This window comes from Eptesicus fuscus, chromosome 24 (assembly GCF_027574615.1).
Source record: "Eptesicus fuscus isolate TK198812 chromosome 24, DD_ASM_mEF_20220401, whole genome shotgun sequence".
In the NCBI taxonomy this organism is placed as follows: domain Eukaryota; kingdom Metazoa; phylum Chordata; class Mammalia; order Chiroptera; family Vespertilionidae; genus Eptesicus; species Eptesicus fuscus.
In genome coordinates this window covers 15,149,449-15,164,268 of record NC_072496.1, presented here as the reverse complement: position 1 = coordinate 15,164,268, position 14,820 = coordinate 15,149,449, and the positions used below count along the sequence as shown (strand labels likewise).

The following is a 14,820-nucleotide window of genomic DNA, read 5'->3' as shown; positions in this document are numbered from 1 at the left end:
AAATAAGATTTTGTGTGTTTTTTTTTTTTTTTTTTTGGTTGTTTCAAATGAAACAAAGTTGACCCTAACTTACTCACTTTAAATTCCATCATGTATGGTCAATGTACATTCAATAAATAATTCAGAATGTTATTAAACGTCTCTTGCATTTTTGTTCCATCAAGAAAGTTTATCTGAACTTAGAACTTTACTACATGAACCTAAATGAAATTAAGAATATTTTCTTGCCCTAACCAATTTGGCTCAGTGGATAGAGCGTCAGCCTGCGGACTCAAGGATCCCAGTTTCGATTCTGGTCAAGGGCATGTACCTTGGTTGCGGGCACATACCCAGTAGGGAGTGTGCAGGAGGCAGCTGATCGATGTTTCTCATCAGTGTTTCTAACTATCCCTCTCCCTTCCTCTCTGTAAAAAATCAATAAAATATATTAAAAAAAAAAAAAGGAAAGAATATTTTCTTATCCTAGCTGGTTTTGCTCAGTGGATAGAGCTTCAGCCTGCAAACTGCAAGGTCCTGGGTTCGATTCCCGTCAAGGGCACATGCCTGGGTTGTGGGGCTCGATCCCCAGTGGGGAGCGTGCAGGAGGCAGCCAATCCATGATTCTCTCTCATTGATGTTTTGATTTCTCTCTCCCTCTTCCTTTTCCTCTCTAAAATCAATAAAAAAATATATTTTTAAGAAAGGAATATTTTCTTAGGTCATTGAAGTAGCTACTTTATTTTAGCTGAGACATATAATCTAAATTAGAGTTGTTAGCTATTATAACACTTCGTAATACTTAAGGCATATTACTAAGTAACTCTTTGTAGGGTATATTCTTAACACTTAGCCAAACCAGTTATTCCCAACTTCTCTACTATAGTCATTGGTTTACAAATCAGTCTGGTTGGAAACCAAATCCTCTTTTTTTCTCTTAAAATTCCTGCTGTTACATAATCTGCCTAATCTTCATAATGCTATTCAATCTTCCCCCTCACTGTTTCTTTCCTAGTCCTATGCTTTAAGCCTAAATTTGTTACTAGCTTAGAAGAATGTCAGCTGAGAAACATTTTAAATGTATTTCAGAGGTATTAACTGATGGCTTTTAGGAAACTGAATGGGACCCAAAATCCAGAGAAGCACATTTTGCTCTTAGCCTACATAAAAGGAATTGAGTATAGGTTCTAATATAAATATACTAGAGACCCGGTGCACGAAAATCCGTGCACTGGAAGGGGGTCCCTCAGCCTGGCCTGCCCCATCTCAAAGTCCGGGAGCCCTCAGGAGATGTCCCATGGGGAGCGGGCCTAAGCCACAGTCTGGCCTCCCTCTGCAGGAGGTGACCAGCCAATCAGGGGAAGGCACTGCCCCCCCATCACTGCCACCGCCCCCCCTCCCCCCCCCCACTGCTGCCTCTGGTCTCCCTCTGTGGGAGGCGACAGGGGAGTGGGGGGGGCGAGGAGATCAGGGGAAGGCAACGCCCCGCCTGAGCCTCGGCCAGGTCCTCGCAGCAGCAGCCACTGCGGCTTTGTCTGGAAGGATGTCCGGAAGACGTCTGCTCTAATTAGCATATTACCCTTTTATTAGTATAGATGCTGGGGGGGTCAAAACATGAATTAATGCCTTACAAGTGGTACATGCTCTGAGAGATCAGGCAGTGTCACTTCAGACAAATGGAAGAGGGCACTTAAGAATGACAGATTTGCTAACTGTTGTGGGAGTTAAGGAAGAAAGGAAGTTAAGGAGGGATAATACAGAGGCTCTAGCTAAGGGTGGAAACCAAATTTATAGTGGTACTAGCGTTCCCGTTGCAGGAAAAATCCTGCAATAGGATTTCCTGCTGCACTCTACCCCGCCTCCCGCCTCCGCTCCGCCCTTGTCGCCCGCCCCGCCTTCTCCTCCAGCCTGCCTGCGTTTCCCTTCACCCCCGCCCCGCCTCCGCTCCGCCCTTGTCGCCCGCCCCGCCTTCTCCTCCAGCCTGCCTGCGTTTCCCTTCACCCCCGCCCTGCCTCCGCCCCGCCCTTGTCACCCGCCCCACCTTCTCGGCCAGCCAGCATGGGTTTCCCTTCGGCCCCGCCTTCTCCTCCAGCCCGCCCGCGTTTCCCTTCAGCCCCGGCCCCGCCTCCGCTCCGCCCTTGTCGCCCGCCCCGCCTTCTCCTCCAGCCCGCCTGCGTTTCCCTTCACCTCCGCCCCGCCTCCGCCCGCCCTTGTCACCCGCCCCGCCTTCTCGGCCAGCCCGCCCGCGTTTCCCTTCGGCCCCGGCCCCGCCTCCGCTCCGCCCTTGTCGCCCGCCCCGCCTTCTCCTCCAGCCCGCCTGCTTTTCCCTTCGTCCCTGGCCCTGACTTCTCTCCTCCCTTCTCCTCCCCCCCCCCCCCCCCCGGCTTGCTTCTTCGAAGCTTTACTCCCTTCTGCAGCTCTTGGCTTCTTTCGATGCTGCCTTGATATGCAAATTAGCCGCCATCTTTGTTGGGGTAATTTGCATACTCGCCCTGATTGGTTGGTGGGCGTGGCTTGGCTGGTGGGCGTGGCTTAGGTGTAGCGAAGGTGCGGTCAATTTGCATATTTGTCTATTATTAGATTAGATTTTATACTATTGTGTCATTTTAGGACGAGCAATGGAGCATGTGGATGGTTAGATGAAAGTTGTGTATTAAGATTAGCCCGTAGCTCTGTGCACAGGAGAAATTAGTCTGATAGTGTCTTTCAGGTATGACGGTAGTAGGGCGTGGCCAAGTCTGTTGGTCGGAGCCTGGTTGACTGATGTCTGCAGCTTCTTCCCCCGAGTCCACCACAGTCCTACAGGCTGTTCCCAGGCAACGATTCAGCATGGCGCAGGCCGGCCACTGGCATGTAAGAAAAGGTGTTCATCTGGAAGTCATGGACCTAATTCCAAGTTTCATGCCCAACAGCAAACCGTTTCTAGCGGTCTGGTGACACAGAACTTCGGCTCCAGGACTCCCTCCCTCTTGTCCTGGCTAAACCTTTCTTGGAATTTGGCGGTGGTCCAGAACTTCCTATCCAGTCTTCCTTCCCTCTCTCCTCCCAGAGTTCTGCAGTCACAGCCTGAAGTACGTCATGCCTTCTGCTCCCTTCTCTGAAAACCTTTTACACGTCTAATCTTGTCTTAGCATCCGCTTCTCTGCAGACCCAAACGAACACAGGAGTCACGGCATGTGAAAGTAACAACAAGAATATGGTTGAAATAAAAGTGTTAGAAAGCCAGTTTTAGGTCATTAAGACTCTGGTATTAAGATACCAGAGGTAGCCGAAACCGGTTTGGCTCAGTGGATAGAGCGTCGGCCTGCGGACTCAAAGGTCCCAGGTTCGATTCCGGTCAAGGGCATGTACCTTGGTTGCGGGCACATCCCCAGTGGGGGGTGTGCAAGAGGCAGCTGATCAGTGTTTCTCTCTCATCGATGTTTCTAACTCTCTATCCCTCTCTCTTCCTCTCTGTAAAAAATCAATTAAAAAAAAAAAAAAAGATACCAGAGGTAGCCCAGCTGTGTGGCTCACTGGTTGAGCATGCACCCATGAACCAGGATATCACCATTTGATTCCCGGGTTTCAGGCTCGATCCCCGGTAGGGGGCGTGCAGGAAGCAGCCAGTTGATGGTTCTCTCTCATCATTGATGTTTTCATTTCTTCCTTTCTCTGAAATCAATAAATACATTAAAAAATAGATATCTTGCCAAAACCGGTTTGGCTCTGTGGATAGAGCATCGGTCTGCGGACTGAAAGGTCCCAGGTTCGATTCCGGTCAAGGGCATGTACATTGGTTGCAGGCACATCCCCGGTAGGGGGCGTGCAGGAGGCAGCTGGTCGATGTTTCTCTCTCATCAATGTTTCTAGCTTTCTATCCCTCTCCCTTCCTCTCTGTAAAAAATCAATAAAAATATATATAAAAAAATAGATATCTTGGGGGGATAAGGACACATATATAATACCTTAATAAAGAAAAAGAAGATATCAGAAGTGGAGTGATTTTCTGGTGATGACAAGTTCCAGGTATAGTAGCAAGCAATTCAAAGTTAAGCAATTAAAAATATTTTGCCAAAGGGCCTTTTATTCTTGCTGATGGCTGAGAATAAAAGATGCTCACTGGTCTTTTTGAACCTCCCAGAACCTGAAGAGCTTGGCAGAATGTTCAAATGGAATATTGGGAACACTGTCGGGTATCTCTGAACAAAAAGTTTTCACTTGAAGAGTGAAATAGCTGCCCATACAATCAGCTGTAGGTAAGATCATGGTGACCAAAGATGGTGGGAGAGTGAAGACCTTGCAATATTACAACAGGAGACTCGGTGGTATTGAAGGTTCTTTTTATGTCTTTGTTTTTGGAATATTAATAACTTTGCAACAAGAAAATACTGTAGATGTTTTTCTCTAGGATTGATAAGAATACAGTATGTAAATTCAGGAGGTGATGGGTACCAAAACAGGAATGCTCTGTATCAGTAGGGTAAACCAAAAAAGTTCTGTGTTACGGACTATTACCATTTGTTCCCTCATCACTAAATTGTAGAATGGCACTTAGCAGGTTATCTGGGCCTTGGGTTTGCATGTGCAAAATGGAAAGGATTTAACAACGCAGCCTTACCTGTGGTATTATCTAAAGAGCATCTCTTATAAGGAGGCAAATAGCTCCTTTGTCCACCATATAAGGAAAATCAACAGAGAAAGCAGAGCTAACACGAGGAAGTAGGCAGACACCATTCTGCTAACATTTGAGCCCCCGGCTTCAACCATACCTGAAGCCATATACATGTCCAAAGCCAAGCAAATGCCGAAGCCAGTCAATTTCCTTTTTTTTTTTTTTTAAAATTAATTTCGGATGGAATTCTATCACTTTCAAGCAAGAATCCTAATAAAAATACTATCTTAATGGCATTTGTCAATAGCTTCCAATACCTACATTGCCACAGGCACTCTTCTGAATCTAACTACTAAAAATTAGCACATTCACTCCTGAAATGATGACAGGTTAGTGACCTCCAAGCCACAAGCATGGATCTTTGGATTAATAAAACAAGAAAGGTTTTTTGTTGTTGTTCTTTATACCCTGTCAGTATATTATTTATACCATTCTAAGGCTTGAAATAGCAATTCTAGTTATCTGGTGAGACATGATAGACTTTTGTTGTTAATCCTCACCCAAGGATATTTTTCCATTGATTTTTAGGGAGATTGGAAGAGAGAGGGGCCTGGGCCGGGGAGGAGCCTGCAACCGAGGTACATGCCCTTGACTCGAATCGAACCTGGGACCCTTTGGTCCGCAGTCCGACACTCTATCCATTGAGCCAAACCAGTTAGGGCGAGGCATGATAGACTTGTAAAATAATCCAGTAATTCTTGATTAAATTTCATTTGGCTTATTACTAAAACTGCTGGGTAATTCTGTATTAAACATTTATAGCTACTGCTTAATTTACTTCTTGCTAATAAAATAGTGTGTTAGACTTTCAATTAGAGTTTATGGTGAATTGAGCACAACATCCTATGTTCTTTATGGTTTTAATCTGCTCATTAAAAGCAAGGATATAAAAATAATGGAACAAATAGGGTGAGAAAGCATTGATTTTTCTGTATTTTTAAAATTCAATTTAGATTTTTGATGAAAGCTAATAGTAAAGCCAGTTAGTAAGGATTTTCACTGGAAACATCAAATCTTCACCAAGACTTGGAGATAGTTTCAGGCTCCTACCTAGGAGTTCCATGTGATTTATGGTGTAGAAATCTCTACTCCATATGTCATGAACTCTCATAACATCATCCAGTTCTCTTTAAATTTCTTCCCCTGGCTGGTGTGGCTCAGTGGACCCATGAACCAAGAGGCCTCAGGTTCCATTCTGGGTCAGGGCACATGTCCCGGATGCAGGCTCAATCCCCAGGAGGCAGCCAATCGATGGTTTCTCATCGAAGTTTCTATCTCTCTACCCCTCGCCTTTTCCCTGTCTAAAAATCAATAAAAACAAGCCTCTGGACTCTTAACATGTACAGGAAATACAGGGAATAGAGGGACATGTTAAATAACACCATGAGAAAACAACCAGACAAATACAGACTGTAGAACATTGTACTAGAATCCTAGCTTGGGCTCTTTAAGAGTCAATGTAGAAAAAAGTCAATGTCATGAAAGAGAGAATGTAACTTTGATTGGATCCTGGTTTTTAAAGAAAAGTTACTGTTGGAAGCTGCCCATTGCCTTCACTAGCAGAGAGGTGTGGACAAGGAACCCGGAAGGCTGGTCAACCTTGAGGGTCTGGCAAGGGTCAGAGCCATGCACCCACTGTCTGGTGGAGACAAAGGGAGCGGAAGCAACTTCCCCCTTTTAGTCTTCTGTAATCCTTGCTGATGGGCTATCATTGAGCTAGTATTGGAATTGCCTGCCTAACGGCTATAGATGGATCCCAAACCTGAATAAAAGGGATCGCAAGGCCAGAGCAAAGCGAAGTCCTCTCTTGGACTTCCGCCTGGCCCCCAATTCCCAAATTAATATTTTCTTGTCTTGTCTCTTTCATTTGTGTGCGGCCTCCTCCAGAGCCCGAACCCTGAACCTGAACCCTGAACCACGCGGGACATGGGGGGTAAACTCGCAAGTTACAAAAGCTAATCTTAAAGTGAATATGGTTTTTGCTTGCTAGTTCAGAATATGTGATAATGATTTTGAAGTTTTATAGGATATTGTTCTTATTCTGAGAAAATGCATGTTACAGTATTTAATTATGAAATATTATGCACAACAAATGTCACCAACAAGTGAATGAAGAAATAAATTATAGAACAGTACCTGGCACAAAGGAACAAATTTCTGAGATATGCAACAACACTCCACACACCTCTGTCACTAGAAACTCCTTGAGATCAGGATCTCTTTCCTCTTTTTCTTTCATTATATTCCCAGTGCCTGACATACAGTGAGTGCCCAGTAATTATTTGTTGAATAAAGGAATGTTACTACTTTTCACACACACACACACACTCACACACACACACAATATTATGATGTAAAGTATTAGTTATGAAAAGTTGTGTTTGCAACTTACATTTATTTATTTATTTATTTATACTAATAAAAGGGCAATATGCTAATTAGACCTGGTGACCGGACATCTTCCAAAAGTCCGACTTCCTTCTGGACAAAGCCACGGTGGTGGGAGCCAAGGCAGAGGCAGTTAAGTGCAATCAGGCCGGCAGGGGAGGGCAGTTAGGGGGCCATCAGGCGGGCAGGGGAGGGCAGTTGGGGGTGATCAGGCTGGCAGGGGAGCAGTTAGGTGGCGATCAGGCTGGCAGGCAGAGGCAGTTAGGGGCAATCAGGCAGGCTGGCAGGCAGGCGAGTGGTTAGGAGCCTGCAGTCTCGGATTGTGAGAGGGATGTCCGACTGACCCCGAGGGGTCCCAGATTGGAGAGGGTACAGGCCAGGCTGAGGGACATCCCCCTCCCCCTGCATGAATTTCGTGCACTGGGCCTCCCTCTAGTCTGTTTATAATGTGTGACTCCTTGTAAAGCCCTTTGGAGACCTGTGCTTAGTGCTTTAATGCTCAGTGAGGAGTTCTAGAAGGAGTCATCCGTCTTTTTTTTTTTTTTTTAAACTTATCTTTATTGATTTCAGAGAGGAAGGGAGAGGGAGAGAAAGATAGAAACATCAACAGTTAGAATCATTGATCCGCTGCCTCCTGCACCCCCACACTGGGGATCCAGCCTGCAACCTGGTGTGTGAATCTAAGTGATCTCCTGGTTCATAGGTCAATGCTCAGCCACTGAGCCACGCCAGCCTGGCTGCAACTTTTAAGTGATGCAAAAACACAACTTCCAAGTGGTTCAACAAGAGTACACACACACACACACACACACATATATATATATACATATCTGCATACACATGGAGAATGTGCTGCAATGGCAAAATACCAAGAATTGTTTGATTTGGGTGGAGGGTACAATGCTATTCATTTCGTTGTTTGCTCTACTTCCCGTCTGCATTAAAACCGTCTGCAAGAACATACTGCTGGTAGAAAAAAAGAGAGAGAAAAAAGAAAATACAGCTGGGAAAAACACCGCCTCTCCTCACCGAGTTGCCTGGGACTCCTGCAGCCCCGCCAGCTGGGACGGTCCGCTGGGTCCGCTCGCTCTGCCGCCGCCGCCGAGCGCCTCCGGACCCGTCTGCGCATGCTCCGAGGCCCCTCCCGCCCCGCCCCGCGGCGTACGCGTGCGCGCAGGGCGCAGGCGCGCGGCTCCCGGCAGCCCGCGAGGAACCAGCTGCCGGACGCGCCGCGGTGCGAGGTGCGGAGCTGCCGAAGGATGGAGCCGCCGAAGGTGGAAAAGTTCAGCACCGCCGACCGGGGCAACGGGCTGCGCGCTCTGGCGCCGCTGCGCCCGGGAGAGCTGGTCCTCCGCTCGGACCCCTTGGCGTACACCGTGAGCAAGGGGAGTCGTGGAGTCGTCTGCGACCGCTGCCTCCTCGGGTACGTCCGGGGCGCCCTCGCCCACCCAGTCCCGTCGGTGCGGTCCGGGCACGGCGGTGCCGCCCGGGTGCCCAGCCCCGAACTTCTCTCGTGCGGTCCCCGGGGGCGCGCGTGGCTGGCTGACTCGGCCGGCCGCCCTTGGGGCTGCCTTGCGGGAGGTGGGGGGCGGCATCCCAGGCTCCGTCCCAGCAGCTCTGACACCCACCCGCCTAGGGCGGCGGTAGGAATTGGGGGAGCAGGGGGAGCCGACTTAAGGGGAAGCGTTGGGTCCGGAGTGATCTCGCTGGGGGACAAAAAGTCCGTGTCCTGTGCGTGGCTGTGGAAAGCACAGTCGGCGGGGTGCGGGGGACGGGGTGCGGGGGAGCAGCGATGGTAAGTAACATCAGGCTCCGCGGATGCTCGGAGCGGACCCGGGTGCAGGAGGCGGAAGCGTGTTGGTGTTTAGGGGACACTTTCTGGGGTCCAGCCTCTGCTTTGCCTGCAGATAAGTGGGGGGCGTTCTTAGGAATGCTTAAGGAGCAGATAGGCAGGAGGCGTCATTGATGTCAATGTATCCCAAGTGCTGACACCGACCTGCAGCCCTCCGTGTGGGAGCCCAGGTCACCGAGGTTCCTGCGTGTGCTCTGCGGTTCCAGGCCGTGCCCGCAAGTCGAACCAGATGCGAGAATTCACGCGAAAGTGTTTCATAAGCCTGGGAGCGCTGGGCCGACGCAGAGTGTTACGCGAAAGCAATTTATGGAAATATGCAATCTATATGCACAGTCGTAGGCACCGTGTTTGAGCGACAACTGTGATTGAGCTCCTACTAGATGCTCAGGGGAAGGACTCCGTCCGTCACTTCTCCTTCCCATCACTGCTCTTTCAGACCCGTTCGCCTGAGGTCTGGGTGCACGGGGGTGAGGAGGTAAGTGCAAAGCTCACATCGGCTGCTTGACCAGTAATCTCTTTATTTATTTATTTTTAAAGCAGGGTTTTAAAATTTTATTTGTTTATTTTTTAATCCTCACCCGGGGATATTTTCCCATCGATTTTTAGAGAGACAGAGAGAGAGAGAGAGAGAGAGAGAAACCCATTGATTGGTAGAGGTAGAGGTACATGCCCTTGACCAGAATCGAACCCGAGACCCTTCAGTCTGCAGGCCGAGGCTCTATCCAATGAGCAAAGCGGCTATGGCTTGGCCATTGCTCTGACTATGTCCTTATTGGTTTCATAATTGAGGAATTTAATTTTGTATTTTAAAGTTAAATAATAATTTTATTTGTTGTTTCCTGAAGTAGCCACAACAGCAGCAGCAGCAACAACAACAACAAAATCTATTGAGAGAATGATTTGAAACTTTTGTAAACTGTGTGGTTGAAAACCATTCATTTCTCCCAAGACTTGCCTTTTTGCTGAAGTTCCTCCCCTTGACAGCCAAGCAAATTAGAGAAAGCTGGGCTCTTCAGCCTCTTAAATCCTCTGGGGTTGTGCCTACAGTTCGAATGTAGTCCAAAGCAGAGAACTTACTGTTTCTTAATTCCTCTGGTATTACTTGATGACGAAGATGTGGGTCATCTTGGAGATAATAGTTGGAATAGAAAAGTTTTGGAAAGAGTACTTGATGACACATTGCTCAATAAATTATCAGAGCTGGACTTGAGTCATAAAACACATGGCGTTGTCCGTTTTCCAAAACTGACCGCAAACCCAACCATTGGTGGGTGGGATGCTTCTTGATTTATCATATTCACTGTTGCCGTCTATCACTCATTTTTCTTATTAGCCAGAATTGTAATGATTTAAAAAAAAAAAAAAAGGAATTTTATGGAAAACTACTGAGGCGTTCTCAGCATTGCTTTAAAGCCTGAAAACGGGCAGAAACGAAGGAAAGTTCTGGTCAGAATTGCGCGTGAGAAGTGGTTGAAGTTGGGGCCTGGGGAGTACATTGCTGATGCTGTGGGGTAATTCTGGGCTCTGCGGCATGTCTCCAACACCATGGCCCTGGACCTGCTGCTGCTCTCGCCGCCACCGCCTCTCCTGCTGCTGCTTGGGAACTAGTTATTGCTGCTGATTCCCAGTCCTCAGACACCTCAGAGTCCCCGGGTGTCTTAGACCGGTTGAGCGTCGGTCACTGCCTGCACCCTGGCTGCAAGGGAAGTTGAGGGGGTGAGTATCCGGGCTTTTTGGCTTTAAGAAAGGAGACAGGCTCTGCTTCGCACCGATATTCACATGGTGGGAAAATCGTCAAACCTAAATGTAGGAGAAGGGATATGAGTAAATGCTGAGCATCCAAACAAAACAAACTGAAACAAACAAGTGGCTTTTTTTACACTGACTAGCAAACACCTGTTTATCGGTACTGTACACGCGCAGATTACATTTGCGCCTTTTTTGCACTTCTTTTGGATGGCTAGGCTGTAATTCACTTGTGCTAGAAAGGAACCGAGCACACCTGCTGTGGCAGGAGGCGTTCTGTTGAACACTTCCTCTTCCGTGGTGGTGTTTCCGAAGTGCCCAGTGGGGAATCACTGCAGCCTGGAAATACTGAGGAATCAAAGGTCAGTGCATTGGTGTGTGCAGCTCTAATAACCTTATTAACAGTCTGTCATTAAAAATCACCTTGTACGTAAAATTTGTTTCTTTATCCATCATCAGTTTTGAAATTCTTGAGAGCAGAGATTGCATCTTGCAGTGTTTGTAGTCCCATGCCTGCCACTTAGTAAGCTCTTAGTTAGTAGTGTGCAAGTCTAGCAGAATTGCTCTCAGCTGTCCTTGCCCTTCTGCAGCCTTCCTTTTGAATTAAGAAATGGATGAGAATATTAGCTTGTGACAATTACCAATAGTTCCATGGTGAGGGGGAGGGGAAAACCAAATACATAATATAAAAGAACAGGTATTTATTGTAATCACTTCATTAGTCTCCCAGTGATTTATTGCTATTAGATTCTGATTTTCTCTGACCTTGGGGTGTTTTGATTTGTGCTTTGGTTCTTGCGTATTTCTTTTATTTATTTCTACTTTTTTTTAAAAAAAATATATATTTTATTGATTTTTTTACAGAGAGGAAGGGAGAGAGATAGAGAGTTAGAAACATCGATCAGCTGCCTCCTGCACGCCCCCTACTGGGGATGTGCCTGCAACCAAGGTACATGCCCTTGACCGGAATCGAACCCGGGACCCTTCAGTCCCCAGGCTGACGCTCTATCCACTAAGCCAAACCGGCTAGGGCTATTTCTACTTTTTTTTTTAATTTATTGGGGTGACACTGGTTACTGAAATATAGGTCTCAGGGGTACAATTCTATATGATATATCATCTGTATATTGTATTGTGTGTTCACCACCCCAAGTCAAGTCTCCTTCTGCCTCCCCCACCTCCCCTTCCCTCTGGTAGTCACCATACAGTTGCCTGTGTCTATGAGTCTTGCACATTTATTTTTATTGAAAAGAAATTTGAACCTGCTTCATGGCTTTTCTTGCCCCTTTCCCCTGTCACTAAGGATTAGCTTATTGTTTTCCATGTGAGTGGAAAAGAAAATGAAATATGAAAATTAGAAGATTAAATGACAATTAAATTGTTACCGGTATAATTTACATTATCATTTTTCTGCTGTGGTACCCGTTTTTACTTTGAAGGAGCTCAAAAGGCTGACAGTGGGGTTGTGTTATCTGCTTGTTTTGGTAAATGTAGCACATAAAATTTCATTGTAATTACCGTATTTTCTGGCTTATAAGACGACTTTTTAACCCAGGAAAATATTCTATATGCCCAGTCGTCTTATACGCCGGAAAATACGGTATTTTGTTTGTAAGTCTCCCCTCTCCCCAAGGGAGTGACCTGAGTCTGGTATATCCCTGCCTGAGGCCTAGCACACAGGAGACTAGCTGTTGAGGTTGTGAAGGGGTAATATTTTTGGGAATTTTAAGTCACTGTATGTTTGTTTTGGGTTTTCTAAACTTCCAAATTGCCTGTAGTTTCCATATCAAGAGCTTCCTCTGGCAAACTCTAATGATTGTTCTGTAAGATACAGAGGATATCTCTTCCATTATTAAGGCCCAACTTGAGGCTTAGTGCCTCCAGGAGGATGAAATGGAAGTGGAAAATCCATCTTTCTCAACCCTAGTGGGTTGGAGGAAGAAGGGGGAACAGAGGTAGAGAAGGCAGACTGTGAGAAATTTATGTTCTGACCTACTCAGGCCAAAGTTCTGGGCTTGAGGTAAATGCATTGAGGAGACAGTAAAAGCAGAAGGCCTCTGAGAGGAGGTAACTCTGTAGGTGAGTGCTGTGCCAACACGGGGTTGTAGCAGAGCAGGGTAGAAGGAAGTGATAGATAGATGAGTCTGAGGTAGTGGGGGATTCTGAAATGCTTACCTACCAGTGTGAGGGATGTGGAGTTGCCTAGAGGTCTGTGGAACAGCAGGCATCATGACCAAGGACTGTGTGACTCTAAGGTCAGGATCGTGGATACCAGAGACGGGAGCCAGCATGACATCCCTGAAGGTGGGCTGACACCAGTCCAGTCCTCCTTACAGCAGAGACCAGTGTCGATCCACAGAGACGCCAAGATCCAAGGTCTTCTTCCCACCGTAACGATGTCCCATAAGCCCCATTTGGAGAAAAATTTACCTGAAGGCAGCGATTTAAACCAGCTCTGGTAAAGAGTTAAACTTAACTGTCTGAATATTAACTAGAAGAGATTGAGATATTATCTGGCCAATTTTAAGTTTTTGGCTATTTACTAGGGTGAGTGTTCATGATGAAGATTAGATAAATTATAGAAAAACTACCATGTTCATGAGATAGGTTAGACCCGTGGTCGGCAAACTGCAGCTCGCGAGCCACATGCGGCTCTTTGGCCCCTTGAGTGTGGCTCTTCCACAAAATACCACGGCCTGGGCGATTCTATTTTGAAGAAGTGGCGTTAGAAGAAGTTTAGTTTAAAAAATTTGGCTCTAAAAAGAAATTTCAATCGTTGTACTGTTGATATTTGGCTCTGTTGACTAATGAGTTTGCCGACCACTGGGTTAGACCAATTATCCTGTATAATAAAAGGCTAATATGCAAATAGACTGAACGGCAGAACAGCTGGAACAACCAAACAACTGAACAACCGGTTGCTATGACGTGCGCTGACCACCAGGTGGCGTGTGTGGAACATGGCGGGTGTTGGCCCCGGCAGGATGGTGGAGCAGGTGAGTGGGAGCACCAGACCAAGGCGGGGCGCTGGTCACTGTCATTGGGACGAGCCTCTGGTGGTTACTAAAAATTCTTTGCTCCTGTGCACCATGGTCCTGCCTGGCACTTGCACCTACTGCTGGTGCCGGCCCTGCTCGCACCCGCTACCGGAGTCACCGCTCGCACCCACTGCTAGTGCCAGCCCCCCTCACACCTGCTGCTGGTGCCCAGCACCGGTCCCAATTGCTCGGTGCCATCAATGGGTGCGAGCAGTGGCTGCTGGCCCTGATCACCCCTGAGGGCTTCTCCAACTCCCCCTGCTCCTGAGGGGCGATTGGGCAGCAGCCGCTGCTTGCACCTGCTGCTGGAGCTGGCCTCAGTCGCTCTGCCGTCAGCGGGTGCCAGTGGGGCCGACGCCATCAGCATGTGGGAGTGGCAGCAGCAGGAGCAGGGGTGCTGCCGGCAGACAGGGGACCAGGGCCATGGTGGGAGAGGCTGGCGGGGGTGCGGAGGATGGTCCAAGACCCGCCCCTGTGCCTACTGCAGCCTTGTGGCCCACAGTTCCTTTCAAGGTGCACGAATTCGTGCACTGGGCTCCTAGTAGGAAATAAAGCAGCTGCATTTGAGTTACAATGTAGGCAAATAGGACCAGGCAATAAAGGACAGGAAAGAACACTGGTGAGGTGATGTAATCCATCCTGACCAAGGGCTGAACCTGGGGTGGAGGCAGGAGGGAACACCTGTTGGGGTAAGAAGAAGAGGTGCCAGAGAAGGCAGCAGCAGTGATTGAGAGGTTTGGGGACAACCTGGGGAGTGGTCGCTGAGTGACTCAGTCTTAGAGAAGAGAAGGTTTGAAGTATTCTTCTAGGAGAGAAGCGTGAATTGCCTAGTGAAATGTAGCAGGATTGCTGGGGAGTGCCAGGGGTCCACTTAAAGGCTGCATAGCAGAGACCTGATCCTGAAAACTCACTGAGAATAGTTTGTTGATTTATTTAAAGTGAGAGCAGTCAGCTAGCTGGTGCTTTTTCCTCTCCCAGTGGTTTGCTGCTTGACTGTGAGAATTGGGTTTACCAGGTCAATATAATGGGTAGAGAAAGGGAGAAGGAAGTTGACATTGTAGGCAAGAGAGGGTGTAATCATGGACCATGATTTCTAAGCTAGGACTGAGGTTATGATGTGGGTGACGGACAGTGAAATGGGTAGAATCAATGAATTAGAGGCCCTC

At 47.5% G+C, this 14,820-nt stretch overlaps 1 protein-coding gene across 1 annotated transcript in view; it reads left to right on the top strand.

Moving 5' to 3' along the window:
• Positions 1-8,209: 8,209 nt before the first annotated feature.
• SMYD3 (SET and MYND domain containing 3) overlaps positions 8,210-14,820 on the top strand; it is a 545,881-nt gene continuing 539,270 nt past the window's right edge. The window contains exon 1 of the mRNA XM_054712958.1: positions 8,210-8,441. Coding sequence (XP_054568933.1) covers positions 8,278-8,441 — 164 coding nt within the window. The 5' untranslated portion in view covers positions 8,210-8,277. The remainder of the gene's footprint in view (positions 8,442-14,820) is intronic.